General features: G+C 40.6%; 1 protein-coding gene across 1 annotated transcript in view; it reads left to right on the plus strand.

Moving 5' to 3' along the window:
• Positions 1-21,699, plus strand: part of LOC139555196 (calcitonin gene-related peptide type 1 receptor-like) — a 101,105-nt gene that overhangs the window by 64,590 nt on the left and 14,816 nt on the right. Inside the window, exons 7-11 of the mRNA XM_071368791.1 lie at positions 584-694; positions 977-1,089; positions 4,349-4,440; positions 15,490-15,616; positions 21,322-21,475. Coding sequence (XP_071224892.1) covers positions 584-694; positions 977-1,089; positions 4,349-4,440; positions 15,490-15,616; positions 21,322-21,475 — 597 coding nt within the window. The remainder of the gene's footprint in view (positions 1-583; positions 695-976; positions 1,090-4,348; positions 4,441-15,489; positions 15,617-21,321; positions 21,476-21,699) is intronic.

Raw genomic sequence — 21,699 nt, forward strand, 5'->3', positions numbered from 1 at the left:
GAGCTCAAAGACAGGATTGTGTCGAGGCACAGATCAGGGGAAGGGTACCAAAAGATTTCTGCAGAATTGAAGTTCCCCAAGAACACATTGGCATCCAGCATTATTTAATAAAAAAAGTTTGGAACCACCAAGACTCTTCCTAGAGCTGGCCGCCCGGCCAAACTGAGCAATCGGGGGAGAAGGGCCTTGGTCAGGGAGGTGACAAAGAACCCAATGGTCACTCTGACAGAGCTCCAGAGTTCTTTTGTGGAGATAAGAACAGCCCTTAGCTGTGGTATATTGGCCATATACCACACATCCTCTGGCCTTATTGCTTAAATATAATTTGAATATAATAGAATACTTTCAGTCATTTCAGGGTTACAGCACACAATCAGAAGAACCCATAAAGACAGGTACGATCACAAGTCACAGAGACAAACAATTACACTGTTCAGAATTCGGATAAACATACTATGCCAGTAGACAGACGACAGTGTGGCCAAATGGTTCATGTACAGTTGTTTTCACCCAGCAACGTAGTGTATTTACAATGAGTCTTCATTAGTGTGTTGTGTCTGGTTGTGCGCTGTTGGCGGCACAGGGCTGTACTGTAACCGGACCTGGGATGGCTGGCTGTGCTGGGATGATACACCTGCTGGGACAGTCACCTGGCAGAACTGCCCAAACTATTTCCGTGACTTCGACTCCACAGGTAAGGCCTGGCTATAAGAGGCGTTTGTTAAACTGCAAGAATCAATAAAGTCAAAGTCCTGGTGTGTCTGATTCTCCCATGCTGACTTGTTAACTCTTTGTGATAAATGCATCGCGGTGGGGCTTGAATTTGAAGTATTCATAGCGTTTAATTCATTATTCATGGTGTCAAGTGTTTGCAAAGCTTTATGAACATGTACAGTTTAAGTGTTTCTGTTTAAGTGGTTAAGTGTTAAACATATTCAAAGTGTGTATTATTAATCTTACTTGATTGTTTCATCAGAAAAAGCTACAAAGACATGTGGCGAATCAGGACAGTGGTTCCGCCACCCAGATTCTAATAGGACATGGTCCAACTACACGCTGTGTAACTTCCACACTACTGGCAAGCTGAAGGTAAGGTTTGTCACTGAGTGATCCATCAATCCCATACATGTGCTATTTATAGCATACACTTGATCCTATTTTACAAATCACAATAAGGGGACATTTTCAAAAGGCGATAATACAGTTATATTCAATGCAGAGGAGACCAAGGGGGGAACAATTGGTCAAATTTAGCTAGATATGGTAAATATGGTACAGTAAAATGTACCTACGCTTACACACAATTACATTTTACAATCATGATATGGAGGAGGTCATAGAGGAACAGGTTTCTATTTCTGAGCAATACATAGTAAAACGTCTGACCCTAGCAATGCATAGTAAAGCATCTGACCCTAGCAATGCATAGTAAAACATCTGACCCTAGCAATACATAGTAAAACGTCTGACCCTAGCAATGCATAGTAAAACATCTGACCCTAGCAATACATAGTAAAACATCTGACCCTAGCAATGCATAGTAAAGCGTCTGACCCTAGCAATGCATAGTAAAACGTCTGACCCTAGCAATGCATAGTAAAGCGTCTGACCCTAGCAATGCATAGTAAAACGTCTGACCCTAGCAATGCATAGTAAAACATCTGACCCTAGCAATGCATAGTAAAACATCTGACCCTAGCAATGCATAGTAAAACGTCTGACCCTAGCAATGCATAGTAAAACATCTGACCCTAGCAATGCATAGTAAAACGTCTGACCCTAGCAATGCATAGTAAAGCGTCTGACCCTAGCAATGCATAGTAAAACATCTGACCCTAGCAATGCATAGTAAAACGTCTGACCCTAGCAATACATAGTAAAACGTCTGACCCTAGCAATACATAGTAAAACGTCTGACCCTAGCAATACATAGTAAAACGTCTGACCCTAGCAATACATAGTAAAACATCTGACCCTAGCAATGCATAGTAAAACGTCTGACCCTAGCAATACATAGTAAAACATCTGACCCTAGCAATGCATAGTAAAACATCTGACCCTAGCAATGCATAGTAAAACATCTGACCCTAGCAATACATAGTAAAGCATCTGACCCTAGCAATGCATAGTAAAACATCTGACCCTAGCAATGCATAGTAAAACGTCTGACCCTAGCAATGCATAGTAAAACATCTGACCCTAGCAATGCATAGTAAAACATCTGACCCTAGCAATGCATAGTAAAACATCTGACCCTAGCAATGCATAGTAAAACATCTGACCCTAGCAATGCATAGTAAAGCGTCTGACCCTAGCAATGCATAGTAAAACATCTGACCCTAGCAATGCATAGTAAAACGTCTGACCCTAGCAATGCATAGTAAAACGTCTGACCCTAGCAATACATAGTAAAACATCTGACCCTAGCAATGCATAGTAAAACGTCTGACCCTAGCAATGCATAGTAAAACGTCTGACCCTAGCAATGCATAGTAAAACATCTGACCCTAGCAATGCATAGTAAAACGTCTGACCCTAGCAATGCATAGTAAAACGTCTGACCCTAGCAATGCATAGTAAAACGTCTGACCCTAGCAATGCATAGTAAAACATCTGACCCTAGCAATGCATAGTAAAACGTCTGACCCTAGCAATGCATAGTAAAACGTCTGACCCTAGCAATACATAGTAAAACATCTGACCCTAGCAATACATAGTAAAACGTCTGACCCTAGCAATACATAGTAAAACGTCTGACCCTAGCAATACATAGTAAAACATCTGACCCTAGCAATGCATAGTAAAACGTCTGACCCTAGCAATACATAGTAAAACATCTGACCCTAGCAATGCATAGTAAAACATCTGACCCTAGCAATACATAGTAAAGCATCTGACCCTAGCAATGCATAGTAAAACATCTGACCCTAGCAATGCATAGTAAAACGTCTGACCCTAGCAATGCATAGTAAAACATCTGACCCTAGCAATGCATAGTAAAGCGTCTGACCCTAGCAATGCATAGTAAAACATCTGACCCTAGCAATGCATAGTAAAACGTCTGACCCTAGCAATGCATAGTAAAACGTCTGACCCTAGCAATACATAGTAAAACATCTGACCCTAGCAATGCATAGTAAAACGTCTGACCCTAGCAATGCATAGTAAAACGTCTGACCCTAGCAATGCATAGTAAAACATCTGACCCTAGCAATGCATAGTAAAACGTCTGACCCTAGCAATGCATAGTAAAACGTCTGACCCTAGCAATGCATAGTAAAACGTCTGACCCTAGCAATGCATAGTAAAACATCTGACCCTAGCAATGCATAGTGAAGCGTCTGACCCTAGCAATGCATAGTGAAGCGTCTGACCCTAGCTATGCATAGTAAAACGTCTGACCCTAGCAATGCATAGTAAAACGTCTGACCCTAGCAATACATAGTAAAACATCTGACCCTAGCAATGCATAGTAAAACGTCTGACCCTAGCAATGCATAGTAAAACGTCTGACCCTAGCAATGCATAGTAAAACGTCTGACCCTAGCAATGCATAGTAAAACGTCTGACCCTAGCAATACATAGTAAAACGTCTGACCCTAGCAATACATAGTAAAACGTCTGACCCTAGCAATGCATAGTAAAACGTCTGACCCTAGCAATGCATAGTAAAACGTCTGACCCTAGCAATGCATAGTGAAGCGTCTGACCCTAGCAATGCATAGTGAAGCGTCTGACCCTAGCAATGCATAGTAAAACGTCTGACCCTAGCAATGCATAGTGAAGCGTCTGACCCTAGCAATGCATAGTGAAGCGTCTGACCCTAGCAATGCATAGTGAAGCGTCTGACCCTAGCAATGCATAGTAAAACGTCTGACCCTAGCAATGCATAGTAAAACGTCTGACCCTAGCAATGCATAGTAAAACGTCTGACCCTAGCAATGCATAGTAAAACATCTGACCCTAGCAATGCATAGTAAAACGTCTGACCCTAGCAATGCATAGTAAAACGTCTGACCCTAGCAATACATAGTAAAACATCTGACCCTAGCAATGCATAGTAAAACATCTGACCCTAGCAATGCATAGTAAAACATCTGACCCTAGCTATGCATAGTAAAACGTCTGACCCTAGCTATGCATTCAAGCATGGCTCAGACACACCTTGATTAGAGGATGGATTAAAACCATCTGTGACCTTAAGGCCATGTCCTAGTCTCCCCTCTTTCATATTTTGTTTACATCAAGGTAGCAAATGGAAGTCAGGGTTAACGGTTCATGAATGTCCTTGATGCACTACTGTATAGTCTTATTTGTTTGAATATAGGGTGTATCTGTATTGTTCCAGATGGCCTATATCCTGTACTACATGGCGATTGTGGGTCATGCCTTATCCATAGCCTCCCTCCTGATCTCTCTGGCTATATTCTTCTACTTCAGGTAAATATAGATGCTGCTGTTGCTTTCTTTATGAAACAAACTACTGGTTTGATCAAGGAGAGTAATATGTCTTGTGTTGCTTTCTTTATGAAACAAACTACTGGTTTGATCAAGGGGAGTAATCTGTCTTGGGTTGCTTTCTTTATGAAACAAACTACTGGTTTGATCAAGGAGAGTAATATGTCTTGTGTTGCTTTCTTTATGAAACAAACTACTGGTTTGATCAAGGAGAGTAATCTGTCTTGTGTTGCTTTCTTTATGAAACAAACTACTGGTTTGATCAAGGAGAGTAATCTGTCTTTGGTTGCTTTCTTTATGAAACAAACTACTGGTTTGATCAGGGAGAGTAGTCTGTCTTGGGTTGCTTTCTTTATGAAACAAACTACTGGTTTGATTAGGAAGAGTAATCTGTCTTGGGTTGCTTTCTTTATGAAACAAACTACTGGTTTGATCAAGGAGAGTAATCTGTCTTGTGTTGCTTTCTTTATGAAACAAATTACTGGTTTGATTAGGAAGAGTAATCTGTCTTGGGTTGCTTAATTTATGAAACAAACTACTGGTTTGATTAGGGAGAGTAATCTGTCTTGGGACTCTTAACACTTTTTTTCCACTTGAACAAGTGATGAAGATGATAATGGTGACGACGACGATGAAGAAGATGATGACGCACCTAATCCTGAGGAAAATTAGGATGATGATAGTGATGATAAATATGATGAAAACGATGGCGGTGATGACTGTGGTTGCTACAGTTCAGACGGCATTATATATTTCTCCTTGGCTGTGTGTTTCCTCCGAGATAACTGAATTGTAAAGATGGCTGTGTGTTTCCTCTGAGATAACTGAATTGTAAAGATGGCTGTGTGTTTCCTCGGAGATAACTGAATTGTAAAGATGGCTGTGTGTTTCCTCAGAGATAACTGAATTGTAAAGATGGCTGTGTGTTTCCTCGGAGATAACTGAATTGTAAAGATGGCTGTGTGTTTCCTCGGAGATAACTGAATTGTAAAGATGGCTGTGTGTTTCCTCTGAGATAACTGAATTGTAAAGATGGCTGTGTGTTTCCTCTGAGATAACTGAATTGTAAAGATGGCTGTGTGTTTCCTCTGAGATAACTGAATTGTAAAGATGGCTGTGTGTTTCCTCTGAGATAACTGAATTGTAAAGATGGCTGTGTGTTTCCTCTGAGATAACTGAATTGTAAAGATGGCTGTGTGTTTCCTCTGAGATAACTGAATTGTAAAGATGGCTGCGTGTTTCCTCTGAGATAACTGAATTGTAAAGATGGCCGTGTGTTTCCTCTGAGATAACTGAATTGTAAAGATGGCCGTGTGTTTCCTCTGAGATAACTGAATTGTAAAGATGGCCGCGTGTTTCCTCTGAGATAACTGAATTGTAAAGATGGCTGTGTGTTTCCTCTGAGATAACTGAATTGTAAAGATGGCTGTGTGTTTCCTCTGAGATAACTGAATTGTAAAGATGGCTGCGTGTTTCCTCTGAGATAACTGAATTGTAAAGATGGCTGTGTGTTTCCTCTGAGATAACTGAATTGTAAAGATGGCTGTGTGTTTCCTCTGAGATAACTGAATTGTAAAGATGGCTGCGTGTTTCCTCTGAGATAACTGAATTGTAAAGATGGCCGTGTGTTTCCTCTGAGATAACTGAATTGTAAAGATGGCCGTGTGTTTCCTCTGAGATAACTGAATTGTAAAGATGGCTGCGTGTTTCCTCTGAGATAACTGAATTGTAAAGATGGCTGTGTGTTTCCTCTGAGATAACTGAATTGTAAAGATGGCTGCGTGTTTCCTCTGAGATAACTGAATTGTAAAGATGGCCGTGTGTTTCCTCTGAGATAACTGAATTGTAAAGATGGCTGCGTGTTTCCTCTGAGATAACTGAATTGTAAAGATGGCTGTGTGTTTCCTCTGAGATAACTGAATTGTAAAGATGGCTGCGTGTTTCCTCTGAGATAACTGAATTGTAAAGATGGCTGTGTGTTTCCTCTGAGATAACTGAATTGTAAAGATGGCTGTGTGTTTCCTCTGAGATAACTGAATTGTAAAGATGGCCGTGTGTTTCCTCGGAGATAACTGAATTGTAAAGATGGCAGTGTGTTTCCTCTGAGATAACTGAATTGTAAAGATGGCCGTGTGTTTCCTCTGAGATAACTGAATTGTAAAGATGGCCGTGTGTTTCCTCGGAGATAACTGAATTGTAAAGATGGCCGTGTGTTTCCTCGGAGATAACTGAATTGTAAAGATGGCTGCGTGTTTCCTCTGAGATAACTGAATTGTAAAGATGGCTGTGTGTTTCCTCTGAGATAACTGAATTGTAAAGATGGCCGTGTGTTTCCTCTGAGATAACTGAATTGTAAAGATGGCTGTGTGTTTCCTCTGAGATAACTGAATTGTAAAGATGGCTGTGTGTTTCCGCTGAGATAACTGAATTGTAAAGATGGCTGTGTGTTTCCTCTGAGATAACTGAATTGTAAAGATGGCTGTGTGTTTCCTCTGAGATAACTGAATTGTAAAGATGGCTGTGTGTTTCCTCTGAGATAACTGAATTGTAAAGATGTCTGTGTGTTTCCTCTGAGATAACTGAATTGTAAAGATGGCTGTGTGTTTCCTCTGAGATAACTGAATTGTAAAGATGGCCGTGTGTTTCCTCTGAGATAACTGAATTGTAAAGATGGCTGTGTGTTTCCTCTGAGATAACTGAATTGTAAAGATGGCTGTGTGTTTCCTCTGAGATAACACTAGCATTGCAGACCTGTGAAAATGTCATCTTCACATAAAGCCTAAATGCGATTCCACACATTTCGGGAAATCTATTCAACAGATTGTGTTTGTCATTTCCACACAACACTCTGGTTTCCAATTTGTCATTTTCTGTGATTGAGTTGGGTAGCATTTGAAGGGAAGACATTTTGATTGGATAATATAGTTTTTTCCCTCTTCGGGATTTTCTAATATATTGTAAATGGATAGATCACATATTCGTCAATAGTGATGGAAAATGTTACAAAAATTACATTTCAGAGTGACTATTTTATAACGATTCAATTATTTACATTTTATAATGAGTTTTCTGCATTCGAATATTTGACATTATGATTATCATACACCATTTCAAGTTAAGATTTTTAGAAGCAGAACGTCCGCAAATAAGCTTGGTTTGTTACTGTAGCTGCATTGGATTATGGACCTTGACCTCCACGCTACCCTAGTGAAACCCATATTTATGAGCAGTAACAGTGTCACTGAATGTTTTACACATTCTGATACTCATGTCCTTTTAATTTCATGCTGGCTTATTTCTGTGTAACTACTTTAAAAGCAGATTCATTTCCTGTACATTTAAGAGTTCATGACCAAAGAAACATGAATTCCGGACAGTTTAAAGAATGAGTTGGCTATGCTCTTATTTAAGTGCAGGGCAACCTTAATGGTAATCCCTACTGATTTATCTTACTAAATATAGGTTGGGAGTACACACTTAAGGAAGAACTGCATATGAAGGAAAACTGCTGGTGAATTTCAATGGAGTAGGGGTCAGTAAAGGTGGTTAAATCAAAGCTAATGAGAGAGTTATGATGACTGAAAAGTTCTGAAATCACCTCAGAGCAATACATATGTGCAAGCAATTGACTCTACCATGATAATGTCAAATGCTGATTAGTCATTTAAAAAAAACAGTTCTTCAAAAACAGATTGTAAAGAAAAGTTTGAGAAGTTAAGAGTATGTCAATACTCAGAAAAAGAGGGAGAAAAACAATGCTGTATGACAATCAAATGATCCAAAGCAGATTGTGAAGGAACGTTTGATATGTATCAATATGTCCCGAAAGCCCAATCTTTCGCAGTAGCAATGATCCTGCAGTATGACCATCAGATTTATTTGACATGCTTTTTTAATTCAGGCCATTATCCTTGAAGACACCTTATGGGGGATATAACTGCAGGAACCAAAATAACATTTCTGCATTACATTGGCTACTACTGACTTGGAAAAGTTGTTATTTGGTTCAGTCAGTGGTGGAAAAAGTGCTTAATTGTCATACTTGAGTAAAAGTTAAAGCTATACATCAAATTCCTGATATTAAGCAAACCAGATGGCACAATGTTCTTAAAAACAAATAAAATACAGACACTCCAACACACAGTATTTGTGTTTAGTGGGTTCGTCAGATCAGAGGCAGTAGTGGTGTCAACACGTTATATTGATAGGTGTGTGAATTGGACCATATTGCTGTCCTACCTGAGCATTTCAAATGTAACGAGTACTATTGCGAATTAATACAATTCAATTCATGAATTGGCCACCCCCCAGAAAAAGCAGAATTTGAATGAAAATTCATTGAAATTCAAATGCACATGTGTCACGCCCTGACCTTAGAGATCCTTTTATGTCTCTATTTGGTTTGGTCAGGGTGTGATTTGGGGTGGGTATTCTATGTTCTTTAGTTATATTATTTGTATTTCAATGTTTTGACCGGGTAGGGTTCTCAATCTGGGACAGCTGTCTATCGTTGTCTCTGATTGAGAACCATACTTAGGTAGCCCTTTTTCCCACCTGTCTTTGTGGGAGGTTGACTTTCTGCACAGCTCAGTGCGTCCTGTGCCAGCACCCCGCATGTGCAGGGCGAAGATAACCATCCAGCCAGGACGGGTTGTGCAGGCTCTATGCTCGAGACCTCCAGTGCGCCTCCACGGCCGCAACGAGGGTGCCCAGTCCGGGGCCCGCAACGAGGGTCCCCAGTCCGGGGCCCGCTACGAGGGGCCCCGCACCAGAGGTGCCAACAAAGTGGGATGAACCAGTAGTGGAGCGAGGTCTGCGTCCCGCACCTGAGCCGCCACCGCGGATAGATGCCCACCCAGACCCTCCCCTATAGGTTCAGGTTTTGCGGCCGGAGTCCGCACCTTTGGGGGGGGGGGGGGGGGTACTGTCACGCCCTGACCTCAGAGATCCTTTTTATGTCTCTATTTGGTTAGGGCAGGGTGTGATTTGGGGTGGGTATTCTATGTTCTTTAGTTTTATTACTTGTATTTCTATGTTTTGACCGGGTAGGGTTCTCAATCAGGGACAGCTGTCTATCGTTGTCTCTGATTGAGAACCATACTTAGGTAGCCCTTTTTCCCACTTGTCTTTGTGGGAGGTTGACTTTGTTAGTGGCACTCATGCCCTGTAAGCTTCACGGTCGTTTTTTGTTATTTATTGTTTTGTTGGCGACATTTTAACAAATAAAAGAAAATGTACTCACACCATGCTGCACCTTGGTCCACTTCCTTCAACGACGGCCGTGACAACATGTTTATTTTGACATCATGTATGGTTGCCAACACAATGTTTAACATGTCCTTGACACATTGCATTTCTAAAACTCGTCCTCAGAAAAAATTGTTACAGTGGTCTGGAAATATTCTCGGATCATTTTGTCGGTTAACAGTTCATAATCCACTTTTACTCTGGAATGGAAAGTACAACCTAACATCTCATAACAAAATTACAAACAATATACTGTACATCTTTGAGTTATAATTAAAATAATATTTGAAATGGTATCTGTATTCTTTAGTAAGAAGATGCAGAAGATTTTAGCAAAATATTTGTCAAAGGAAGGAGACAAAATATGTTTAATGTCTCAGTTGAATTTCTTTGAATTGGTTTAAATTAAATTCTGCTTCCTTTAATTTAATTGAAATTCTGCTTCCTGTGGGTTATGGCCAATTAGAATTTCAATTCATGGGTTGAATTGAACTAGGGTAAATTTAGTAGTTCCGAATTGACACCAACCCTGTAAGACAGAGTGCAGGTGCACATCGTAATAGCAAAAAGTAAAACGCTCAAACTACTCTGTATCTGTGTCTTGATAAGAAGAGAATAGAATACATCCTTTCTTGGCATTGTAAAGCTTTAACGGAAGACCAACACGATCAGCTAATTATTATCTCCATGAAGTTTTATAGGTAGCAAGCAAAGCATTGATTTTAAGGGAGCATCACTTTTATAAGCATGGCAATGTATTTAAAGGTGGATCTCTTTCAACGTTAAAGTCTTAATGTTGTATTAGACTTTCCAGATGTGCAGTTTACAGTGGTATTTGATGCGGTACAGCTGCACTGTCTTCTTATTTATGGCCTCCACTTCAGCACTGCCAGGGCTCGCCAATAAAAATACTCTGACTAGCCGTGGAAAAATACAGTTGGGTTAGCTTAAAAAATACTGCATCACTTGGTTATCTGAGCCTGTCCTACATGATGCAGTTGTCAAAAATTGTTGTGTGTTTTGTCCGGAATTATTCGATCCCTAGATAAAGATTAATAAAAAAGCCTGTATAAAATAAATCATACAAATACTGAGCTATTCAATGCTCCTTTTTTTTTTTACAAATAATATTATTTTATACTAATACTAATCATGATTTTGCTCAGAGAAAGATATTTTGTTTAACAAGTAATAAAAACAAAGATATGGATCAAATTGATTGGTTCCCCGGTTTTCAATACTCAAGCACCCTTCCCTTGTGAGGATAATGGCACTGAGCCTTTTTCTGAAATGTTTTATGAGTTGGAGAACACATTGGAAGGGATCTTAGACCATTCCTCTGTACAGAATCTATCCAGATCCTTGATATCCTTCATCTGTGCTTATGGACCGCCCTCTTCAATTCAAACCACAGGTTTTCAATGGGATTCAAGATGTTGATTTTGTGGTCAATTAAACCTTTCTTTGTGGAATTTGATGTGTGCTTGGGGTTATTGTCTTTCTGAAACAGTCACTTGCAGACAAGTTTTAGTCTCCTGGCAGAGGCAACCAGTTTTTCTGCAAAAAGGACCTAATACTTGACAGAGTTCATGATGTCGTTGCGTTGACCATAACAAGGGCCCCAGGCCCAGTGAAAGCAAAATAGCTGCATAACATCTAACATGCACCACCATATTGTACAGTAGCACTGAGGTATTTTCTGCATATGCATTGTTCTTGTGAAGGCCAAACCTGCCATTGGTGTGCATGGTCAAAGACCTCTATTTTCATGTCATCTGACAATCATGAACTTTACAGAGTACCAGGACATTTTAGCCTAAAAACCTGGTTTCCTCTACCAGGAAGTTAAATGGCAGGAAGTTAAATGTTGTTGCTTGTTTAGGTGTGGCCAGAGAACATTCATACACCAATATAACACCTTGGGATAAAGAAAGTGATTCTGTCCTATTTTCTACTCATCCTAGTTTGAAGATATTCTGTTAAGACACTTCCTTTGTCTTTTTACTTGTGTTGGGCCATTTAATGGTAGCCTTGTTCTCCAACACACTACTGACCCAGAACCCTTACTAATGCTGCCATGCTGAGATCTCCTTCTCCTTCTTCTATAAACAACACATTTACATTAAGACTGCAACATTAGCTAATGACTGGAGACAGATAACAGGACATTGTTGCTGAAGTGTACACACGTTAGACACAAAGTGTTTTCACTATTTCACTCCAGTAAACACCATTTCCTGCAGTCAAATGACCAAAACGCCCTCTAGTGGCTTCATGGGTGGAATGTTAATATTTATCATAATTTCATAATTAATAAACATATTTACAAAAAAACAGCCAAAAATCCAGTGTTTCTATGTCAAACAGTTTTGTTATATTTCAGTCTTCTCTGATGTATATAAAGTGTAACATTGGGACGCAGACTCAAAATGGAATACATTTCAACTCTATATCTGACATGGTACAGGTGTCTTATTTTTTAAGCCCATAACCATTTGTGTGAGGTGGATACTTTTGTTTCAAGTAGATTTGTTTAAGACTACCGAGAAAGACTGTATGACTCTGATTTAGCCCACTGCAGTAAAAGGTTATCAATTGCTTGTTTTGGGAAGCCTGGTTGATGAAAAATTGGAAACATTACTTTCCTAACCTTTGCTAAAAAATAGAATAATTTGGTGTTTTTGAGGCTTTGATGACTGCTGATCCGTGATAATCAGGAAGCTCCACAGGGGCCTCAAATACAGTTGTTAATAATCTGTTTAGGGTGTGATTCTCAATAGGGTGTGATTCCACTTGTTGTTGGAAGTCGTGTGTGCTAGTATTTAACATGGGTGAACCAAAGCAAATGATTTCAGCCCCTTTTGTGTTGCTTGAGAGAAAGTTATGAATTGTTGTCCATCGTTATACCAGTTTACAGCATGCTGCCACTACAATGGCAATCTTGATTTAGTATATGAGGTTCCTTGGTTCAGACATTTCATTCTAATGACTCTCTGTTTTAACCTATTTCACAGACGACTACAACATCTGACTAAGTCATTATGGGCCAGAGTTAGTCGTTCCAATGGTTTATGTTATTTATTGTCCTGTTTATTACATCAAAGGTCGGAACATTTTTGTTAGGATGAAATATGTTAATTTTAAAGTTTTTATGGCAACATGCAGAAAGGATGAAAACAAGTTTTATTATGGCTAATTGTAATAATAATAGACCTCCAGCTTTGTAGTAGATACTGTAATCTGTAAATATCAACTGTGAATGGATTTTTCATATTTCATATACTAACGATATACACTGAGTGTACAAAACATTAGGAACACCTGCTCTTTCCGTGACATAGACTGACCAGGTGAAAGCTATAATCCCTGTGTAGCTGAAGGGGAGGAGACTGGTTAAAGACAGATTTGCAAGCCTTGAGACAATTGAGACATGCGGAGAATGTGAAATACAAAAGAGTGCCTTTGAACAAAGTATGGTTGTAGGTGCCAGGCGCACCAGTTTGTGTTAAGAACTGCTGCTGGGTTTTCCATGCTCAACAGTTTCCTGTGTGTATCAGGAATGGTCCACCAACCAAAGGACATCCAGCCAACTTGACACAACTGTGGGAAGGATTAGAGTCAACATGGGCCAGCATCCCTGTGGAACGCTTGACACTTGTAGAGTCCATGCCCCAATGAATTGAGGCTGTTCTGAGGGCAAAAGGGGGTGCAAATCAATATTAGGAAGGTGTTCTTAATGTTTTCTACACTATCAAAATTATATAGCCTATGTACTCCACAGTATTCCATGAATATTTTCACACTAGAAAATATGATAACCAGCTTCATCTTTTGGCTTCAATGCCTATATTATGGTTCTGTATGTTTTCTCAGTATTGTTTCACTACAGGACCTTTTTAATTTTGATGCTCTTATTGTAAGTGTATATACAGTTGAAGTCGGAAGTTTACATACACCTTAGCCAAATACATTTAAACTCAGTTTTTCACAATTCCTGACATTTAATCCTAGTAAAAATTCCCTGTCTTTGGTCAGTTAGGATCACCCCTTTATTTTAAGAATGTGAAATGTCAGAATAATAGTAGAGAGAATGATTTATTTCAGCTTTTATTTCTTTCATCACATTCCCAGTGGGTCAGAAGTATACATACACTAAATTAGTATTTGGTAGCATTGCAATTGTTTAACTTGGGTCAAACGTTACGGGTAGCCTTCCACAAGCTTCCCACAATAAGTTGCGTGAATTTTGGCCCATTCCCCCTGACAGAGCTGGTGTAACTGAGTCAGGTTTGTAGGCCTCCTTGCTCACACACGCCATTTCATTTCAAAATGCCCACACATTTTCTACAGGATTGAGGTCAGGGCTTTGTGATGGCCACTCCAATACCTTGACTTTGCTGTCCTTAAGCCATTTTGCCACAACTTTGGAAGTATGCTTGGGGTCATTGTCCATTTGGAAGACCCATTTGCGACCAAGCTTCAACCTCCTGACTGATGTCTTGAGATGTTGCTTCAATATATCCACATAATTTTCCTACCTCATGATGCCATCTATTTTGTGAAGTGCACCAATCCCTCCTCAGCAAAGCACCCCCACAACATGATGCTGCCACCCCCTTGCTTCACGGTTGGGATGGTGTTCTTCGGCTTACAAGCCTCCCCCTTTTTCCTCCAAACATAACGATGGTCATGATGACCAAACAGTTCTATTTTTGTTTTATCAGACCAGAGGACATTTCTCCAAAAAGTTTGATCTTTGTCCCCATGTGCAGTTGCAAACTGTAGTCTGGCTTTTTTTGTGGCGGTTTTGGAGCAGTTGCATCTTCCTTGCTGAGCGGCCTTTCAGGTTGTGTCGATTTAGAACTCGTTTAACTGTGGATATAGATACGTTTGTGCCTGTTTCCTCCAGGATCTTCACAAGGTCCTTTGCTGTTGTTCTGGGATTGATTTGCACTTTTCACACGAAAGTATGTTCATATCTAGGAGATAGAACACATCTCCTTCCTGAGCGGTATGACGGCTACGTGGACCCATGGTGTTTATACTTGCGTACCATTGTTTGTACAGATGAACATGGTACCTTCAGGCATTTGGAAATTGCTCCCAAGGATGAACCAGACTTGTGGAGGTCTACAATTATTTTTCTGAGGTCTTGGCTGATTTCAGTGCAAAGAGGCACTGAGTTTTTGAAATACATCCACAGGTACACCTCCAATTGACACAAATTATGTCAATTAGCCTATCAGAAGCTTCTAAAGCCATGGCATAATTTCTAGAATTTTCCGAGCTGTTTAAAGGCACAGTCACCTTAGTGTATGTAAACTTCTGACCCACTGGAATTGTGATACAGTGAATTATAAGTGAAATAGTCTGTCTGTAAACAATTGTTAGAAAAATTACTTGTGTCATGCACAAAGTAGACATCCTAACCGACTTGCCAAAACTATAGTTTGTTAACAAAAAATTTGGGGAGTGGTTTAAAAACAATTTTTAATGACTCCAACCTAAGTGTATGTAGACTTCCAACTTCAACTGTAGTTCTGTCCTTGAGCTTTCTTGTCTATTATTGTTCTGTATTATGTCATGTTTTATGTTCTGTGTGGACCCCAGGAAGAGTAGCTGCTGCTTTTGCAAAAGCTAATAGGTATCCTAATAAAATAAATAACAATAATTTTGTAAATGTTTATTGTAGTTCTCTCTGTGAATGTCTGCTTGGGTAACCGCAGCCAGACACATATCATATGTTAACATGATTATTTATGCTGTATGTTTGTCTTCACTCAGGAACCTGAGCTGCCAAAGGATCACGCTTCATAAGAACCTCTTCGTTTCCTATGTCCTCAACTCCGCCCTTACCCTCATCTACCTCATAGCAGTGGTCAACAACACAGATGTAGTGGAGAGAAATCCAGTAAGTCTCACACATTTCATTTATAAAATCCAGTACGTCTCACACATTTCATCTATAAAATCCAGTAAGTCTCCCACATTTCATCTATAAAATCCAGTAAGTCTCACACATTTCATCTATAAAATCCAGTAAGTCTTACACATTTTATCTATGAAATGAAAACAATTTAAGGGGAAGAGGATAGATAAGTCTCAGGGTTTCACTGCATGATATTTTCAAAATATATATATTTTTTATTCTTAAAACGTAACACAGCCCTCGAGCTCGGTTTTACTTCATTCAAATTAGTTTACTATCAGTTTCAATCAAGCTGAGTGCAGATGTTTTTTTAAGAGTGTTCGTTAGGATATGAGTATTTTTTGCATATCTTTAATGTGGTGTGCACAGACAGCCCAGAGTTATCCTTCTCTTAGCACTCAAAGACTTCTGTCCTCTGTCAGACTTTTGAACAGTTGCCACTCGTTGAGTTTAAGTCAGACCTGAATTCTTTGAATCCTGAGGCCTGTTAAGGTGAACATGGTAAATCTGCCTCTATGGAATGTAGCATTGCTGTATCTGGGATCATCCCTTTCTGGTGCTTTAAGTATTGTATTTTATGAGACATTTTTATTGTCCATCTTTTGAGGAAATGATTTGATTATGGTATTGTGCAAGGCAGAGTTACTGAGTCGACCGGCTTCTGTACCCAAAAAAGTATTAATAATAATTCAAAAACAAGCTAGAAATGGTCAGAGATCTTGATCCAGAGAAATGGCTACATTGGGTAACCTTTGAGTAGATACATTCGTTTTTTCATGGTTAGGTCACATGGTTAGTAAAAACTCCTGAATGTACAGAGTAAGGTCCTTTTATCATGGTCTCGATTGGATCATCACTTTAGAGATGTCCTTCAGTTTATCCAGTCAAAGAAAATAACTACCGCCTGGGTTTGATTTCTAGCCTCTCTTCTTCTCTTCTCCCCGTACCATCATGTTCTCACTGGAAAAACAGACTTCAAGCCTAATCCATCTGGCATATTCACAGTGGAAGGTTTTTTGTTTCCTTAGATATACCAGCTGACCCTGGTGATCCAACTGACAGGGAGGAAGGAATGACAGCTTTCACAATAAATATTGTGGGAATGTAATTGGAAAACGTTTAATTTGATACCGAATGCTGGGGCTCTGGTTTATAGAGCAGGGGTTGCTGGGATATCTCCTCAGTTTAGGGTCTGGTGCCATAGCAGGTGCCAGCTCTCTGTTCATATGATTTCTCATTTTATTTGTCCACTGAAGATGTTTGGTTGCTCTGATTAAACCTTGAGTCATATCTGAAGTCGCAGTGTCCATGGATTATCATTATTTAACCCGACCTTACAATATGAATAGCTATGTTCTAGCAGCATTGGCTCAGAACCATCTTTCCCAATCTGTCCTAAATGTATTATAATCTGCTTGCTTTGAGAAGCGGGAGAACTAAATTGCAGTTTGTCTTTCACACCTCAGACAACATGGTCTTGATTTAGAGGGGTGGAACAAAAAAAATCCCATCACAGTTGGTTGCACATACTGCACATGTTGAAATTCTGGAGCGCCAAATTTAGACTGGGTCGGTCTGTGTTCTGCATGTGTGATTTAGGGATGTGGTACTCTGTTGGGAGAATAGACTAGGCGCTCTTTGAACAAAAAGGAACACGTGTTCTCTCTCTCTGGCGGATCACAGTAGAGACTCCTAGTCTGCCAGTAGCGAGAGGAGTGAGTCCCTAGTGCTCAGGCCAAACGAAAGACTAGGCCCAAGACATGAGACACACACTTTGTCAGACATTAGTACCTTAACCACACAGACTATCCCGTTATATTAGGCTGGACGCCTCAGTTGGGCATTCAAGTTGAGGTTAAATGTGGTTATGAAGTGGTGAGAAAAATGAAGTGTTTAGAGCACACCAACAGACCTTAGTGATGAGTGAACTGTATTTCAGCATACTTGTAATGGCACATCTGGACTCCATGTAAGGGCCAGGAGTCATGAAGGGAGGGAGGGAGGGAGGTGGGAAGAGGAAGGAGAAGCCGAGGAATAGCAGGAGGTGGAAGAGGACGGAAGAGAAACACGAGGAAGGAGGAGAGTAGAAGAGAAGGAAGAGGAGGAGGAGGGTAAAGAAGGAGGAGGGTAGATGAGGGTAGAGGAGGAGGGTAAAGAAGGAGGGTAGATGAGGGTAGTGGAGGAGGAGGGTAAAGAAGGAGGAGGGTAGATGAAGGTAGAGGAGGAGGAGGGTAAAGAAGGAGGGTAGATGAGGGTAGAGGAGGAGGAGGGTAAAGAAGGAGGAGGGTAGATGAAGGTAGAGGAGGAGGAGGGTAAAGAAGGAGGAGGGTAGATGAGGGTAGAGGAGGAGGAGGGTAAAGAAGGAGGGTAGATGAGGGTAGAGGAGGAGGAGGGTAAAGAAGGAGGAGGGTAGATGAAGGTAGAGGAGGAGGGGGGTAAAGAAGGAGGGTAGATGAGGGTAGAGGAGGAGGAGGGTAAAGAAGGAGGGTAGATGAGGGTAGAGGAGGAGGAGGGTAAAGAAGGAGGAGGGTAGATGAGGGTAGAGGATGAGGAGGGTAAAAGACATAGAGGAGGAGACACTTCACCTTTTCTACGTTGTTACGTTACAGCCTTATTCTAAAATGTATTAAATTAAAATGTGTCCTCATCAATCTACACACAAAACCACATAATGGCAAAGTGAAAACAGATTTTAAAAAGTATTTTATTTACATAAGTATTCAGACCTTTTACTCAGTACTTTGTTGAAGCACCATTGGCAGCGATTACAACCTTGAGGCTTCTTGGGTATGACTACAAGCTTGGCACACCTGTATTTGGGGAGTTTCTCCCATTCTTCTCTGCAGATCCTCTCAAGCTCTGTCAGGTTGGATGGGGAGCGTCACTGCACAGCTATTTTCAGATCTCTCCAGAGATGTTTGATTGGGTTCAAGTCCGGGCTCTGGCTGGGCCACTCAAGGACATTCAGAGACTTGTCCCGAAGCCACTCCTGCGTTGTCTTGGCTATGTGCTTAGGGTCGTTGTTATGTTGGAAGGTGAACCTTCACCCCAGTCTGATGTCCTGAGTGCTCTGGAGCAAAGAATTTCTGCAACATTGAAGGCCCCCAAGAAAACAGTGGCCACTGTATGGCTAAGAGTTTGTGAGCGATTGACAGGTTCTGAAAGGTGCGTATGCTGCATATGCTGCGTATACGGACCTCAGGACAAGAGTCTAGAAGACATACAGTACCAGTCAAAAGTTTGGACACACCTACTCATTCCAGGGTTTTTCTTTATATTTACTATTTTCTACATTGTAGAATAATAGTGAAGACATCAAAACTATGAAATAACACATATGGAATCCTGTAGTAACCAAAAAAGTGTTAAACAAATCAAAATATATATATTTTTGATTTTTCGAAGTAGCCACCCTTTGCCTTGATGACAGCTTTGCACACTCTTGGCATTCTCTCAACCAGCTTCATGAGGTAGTCACCTGGAATGCATTCCAATTAACAGGTGTGCCTTGTTAAAAGTTAATTTGTGGAATTTCTTTCCTTCTTAATGCGTTTGAGCCAATCAGTTGTGTTGTGACAAGGTAGGGCTGGTATACAGAAGATAGCTCTATTTGGTAAAAGACCAAGTCCATATTATGGCAAGAACAGCTCAAATAAGCAAAGAGAAACAACAGTCCATTATTACTTTAAGACATGAAGGTCAGTCAATCCGGAACATTTCAAGAACTTTGAAAGTCTCTTCAAGTGCAGTCGCGAAAACCATGGGTTAAGCTATGATGAAACTGTCATGAGGACCGCCACAGGAAAGGAAGATCCAAAGTTACCTCTGCTAGAGAGTTACCAGCCTCAGAAATTGCAGCCCAAATAAATGCTTCAAAGAGTCCAAGTAACAGACACATCTCAACATCAACTGTTCAGAGGAGACTGTGTCAATCAGGCCTTCATAATAAGAGTAAGAGACTTGCTTGGGCCAAGGAACACAAGCAATGGACATTAGACATTAGACTGGTGGAAATCTGTCCTTTGGTCTGATGAGTCCAAGTTTGAGATCTTTGGTTCCAACCGCCATGTCTTTGTGAGATGCAGAGTAGGTGAACGGATGATCTCCGCGTGTGTAGTTCCCACCGTGAAGCATGGAGGAGGAGGTGTGATGGTGTGGAGGTGCTTTGCTGGTGACACTGTCAGTGATTTATTTAGAATTGAATGCACACTTAACCAGCATGGCTACCACAACATTCTGCAGCGATACGCCATCCCACCTGGTGGGACTATCATTGACCCAACAAACCTCCAGGTTGTTTAAGGGCTATTTGACCAAGAAGGAATGTGATGGAGTGCTGCATAAGATGACCTGGCCTCCACAATCACCCGACCTCACCCCAATTGAGATGGTTTGGGATGAGTTGGCCGCAGAGTGAAGGAAAAGCAGCCAACAAGTGCTCAGCATATGTGGGAACTCTTTCAAGACTGTTGGAAAAACATTCCAGGGGAAGCTGGTTGAGAGAATGCCAAGAGTGTGCAAAGCTGTCATCAAGGTAAAGGGTGGCTAGTTTGAAGAATCTAAAATATATTTTGATTTGTGTAACACTTTTTTGGTTACTACATGATTCCATATGTGTTATATCAAAGTTTGGAAGTCTTTACTATTATTATTATACAATGTAGAAAGTAGTACGAATAAAGAAAAACCCTTGAATGAGCAGGTGTGTCCAAACTTTTAACTGGTGCTGTACTTGTATGTAAATGTAGATGTAGCTGCTACCAATGCCAGAATCGTCTAATCAGATCAGCACACATGTTCCGAGACAGAGTGCTGAGAACAACAAATCTCAACACCTAAAGGAGTCAATGAATCTACATGGACCCGTCCCAAATGGAACCATATTCCCTATAGACGGGTTGATTATTTAGCAACAAAACCGATGCGTGTGCAACTATGGGGCAAAACAGACTGGTTGGCTTAGATTGTTGACAACATGTAAACTATATATTTCTCCCGATGTTTATTGGAAACGTAAATAAATGTGCACAATGAGCACTTGTTGTTTCAAATACTTTGTTACAGTTGTTGGGTTAGCTAGCGGGCGAATTTGAGCCATATTAGCATTGATCAGTCAAAACACTTCAAAACAAGACATCTTATCAAGAACAAGATGAAACGAGTCACTTACGATTCCCCACATGGCAGTTTCTTGTCATTGTTGGTAGTTATCTGGTCATCCAGACTCACAACAACACACAGACATCTGCCCCATTGAAGCGTGCGTATCGTTTTCGTGACATTGTCAGCTAACCCATCTACTGTATATAGTGCACCACTTTTGACCAGGGCCCATATGTAGGCAATAGTGTGCCATTTGACAGAAAGAGACATGATAGCATAGTGTTGACTGACAAGAATGTGTGGATATTATTGAACAGGATTAAGGCTACTTTGCAGTCCATTATTCTTGTAAAATAAATACAATGAGCTGCAGTTACATTAACCTAGAGAAAAGTAGAGCAAGGGATGCGCTCCAGCAGTAGGGGGTAAAAGGATGAACATCCTCCTATTGGAAAATCATAATACCCCCACTAACAATTCTGTGTCAGGGCTGGTTGAGCGTTGGGCTTTGTGTTGTTGTTATTGTTATTTGGTGTTGTTGTTGTCGTCTCTGTGTGAATCTCTGTGATCCTAATCCCCTGCAGGTTGGCTGTAAGGTGTTGCACTTCTTCCACATGTACATGCTGGGCTGTAACTACTTCTGGATGCTGTGTGAGGGGATCTATCTGCACACGCTCATTGTGGTGGCTGTGTTCGCCGAGGAGCAGCACCTACACTGGTACTACCTCCTAGGCTGGGGTGAGTCTTACTACCCGCCTTAACCACAGATCAGGGATCCGATTAGCTTAAAGAGATAGTGTGAGATTTGGGCAATTAAGGCATTTTTCTACTTATGCTAGCTGTTCCGGCAGACTTCCAATCATTGTGCTAACGATTATTAGCATTGGCTCACGAAACTACCTCTAACTCTCTTCATACTGGACGCAGAGACATAAAAATGGTATCTGCGAGTTCATCTGACT

This window comes from Salvelinus alpinus, chromosome 26 (assembly GCF_045679555.1).
Source record: "Salvelinus alpinus chromosome 26, SLU_Salpinus.1, whole genome shotgun sequence".
Classification (NCBI taxonomy): Eukaryota; Metazoa; Chordata; class Actinopteri; order Salmoniformes; family Salmonidae; genus Salvelinus; species Salvelinus alpinus.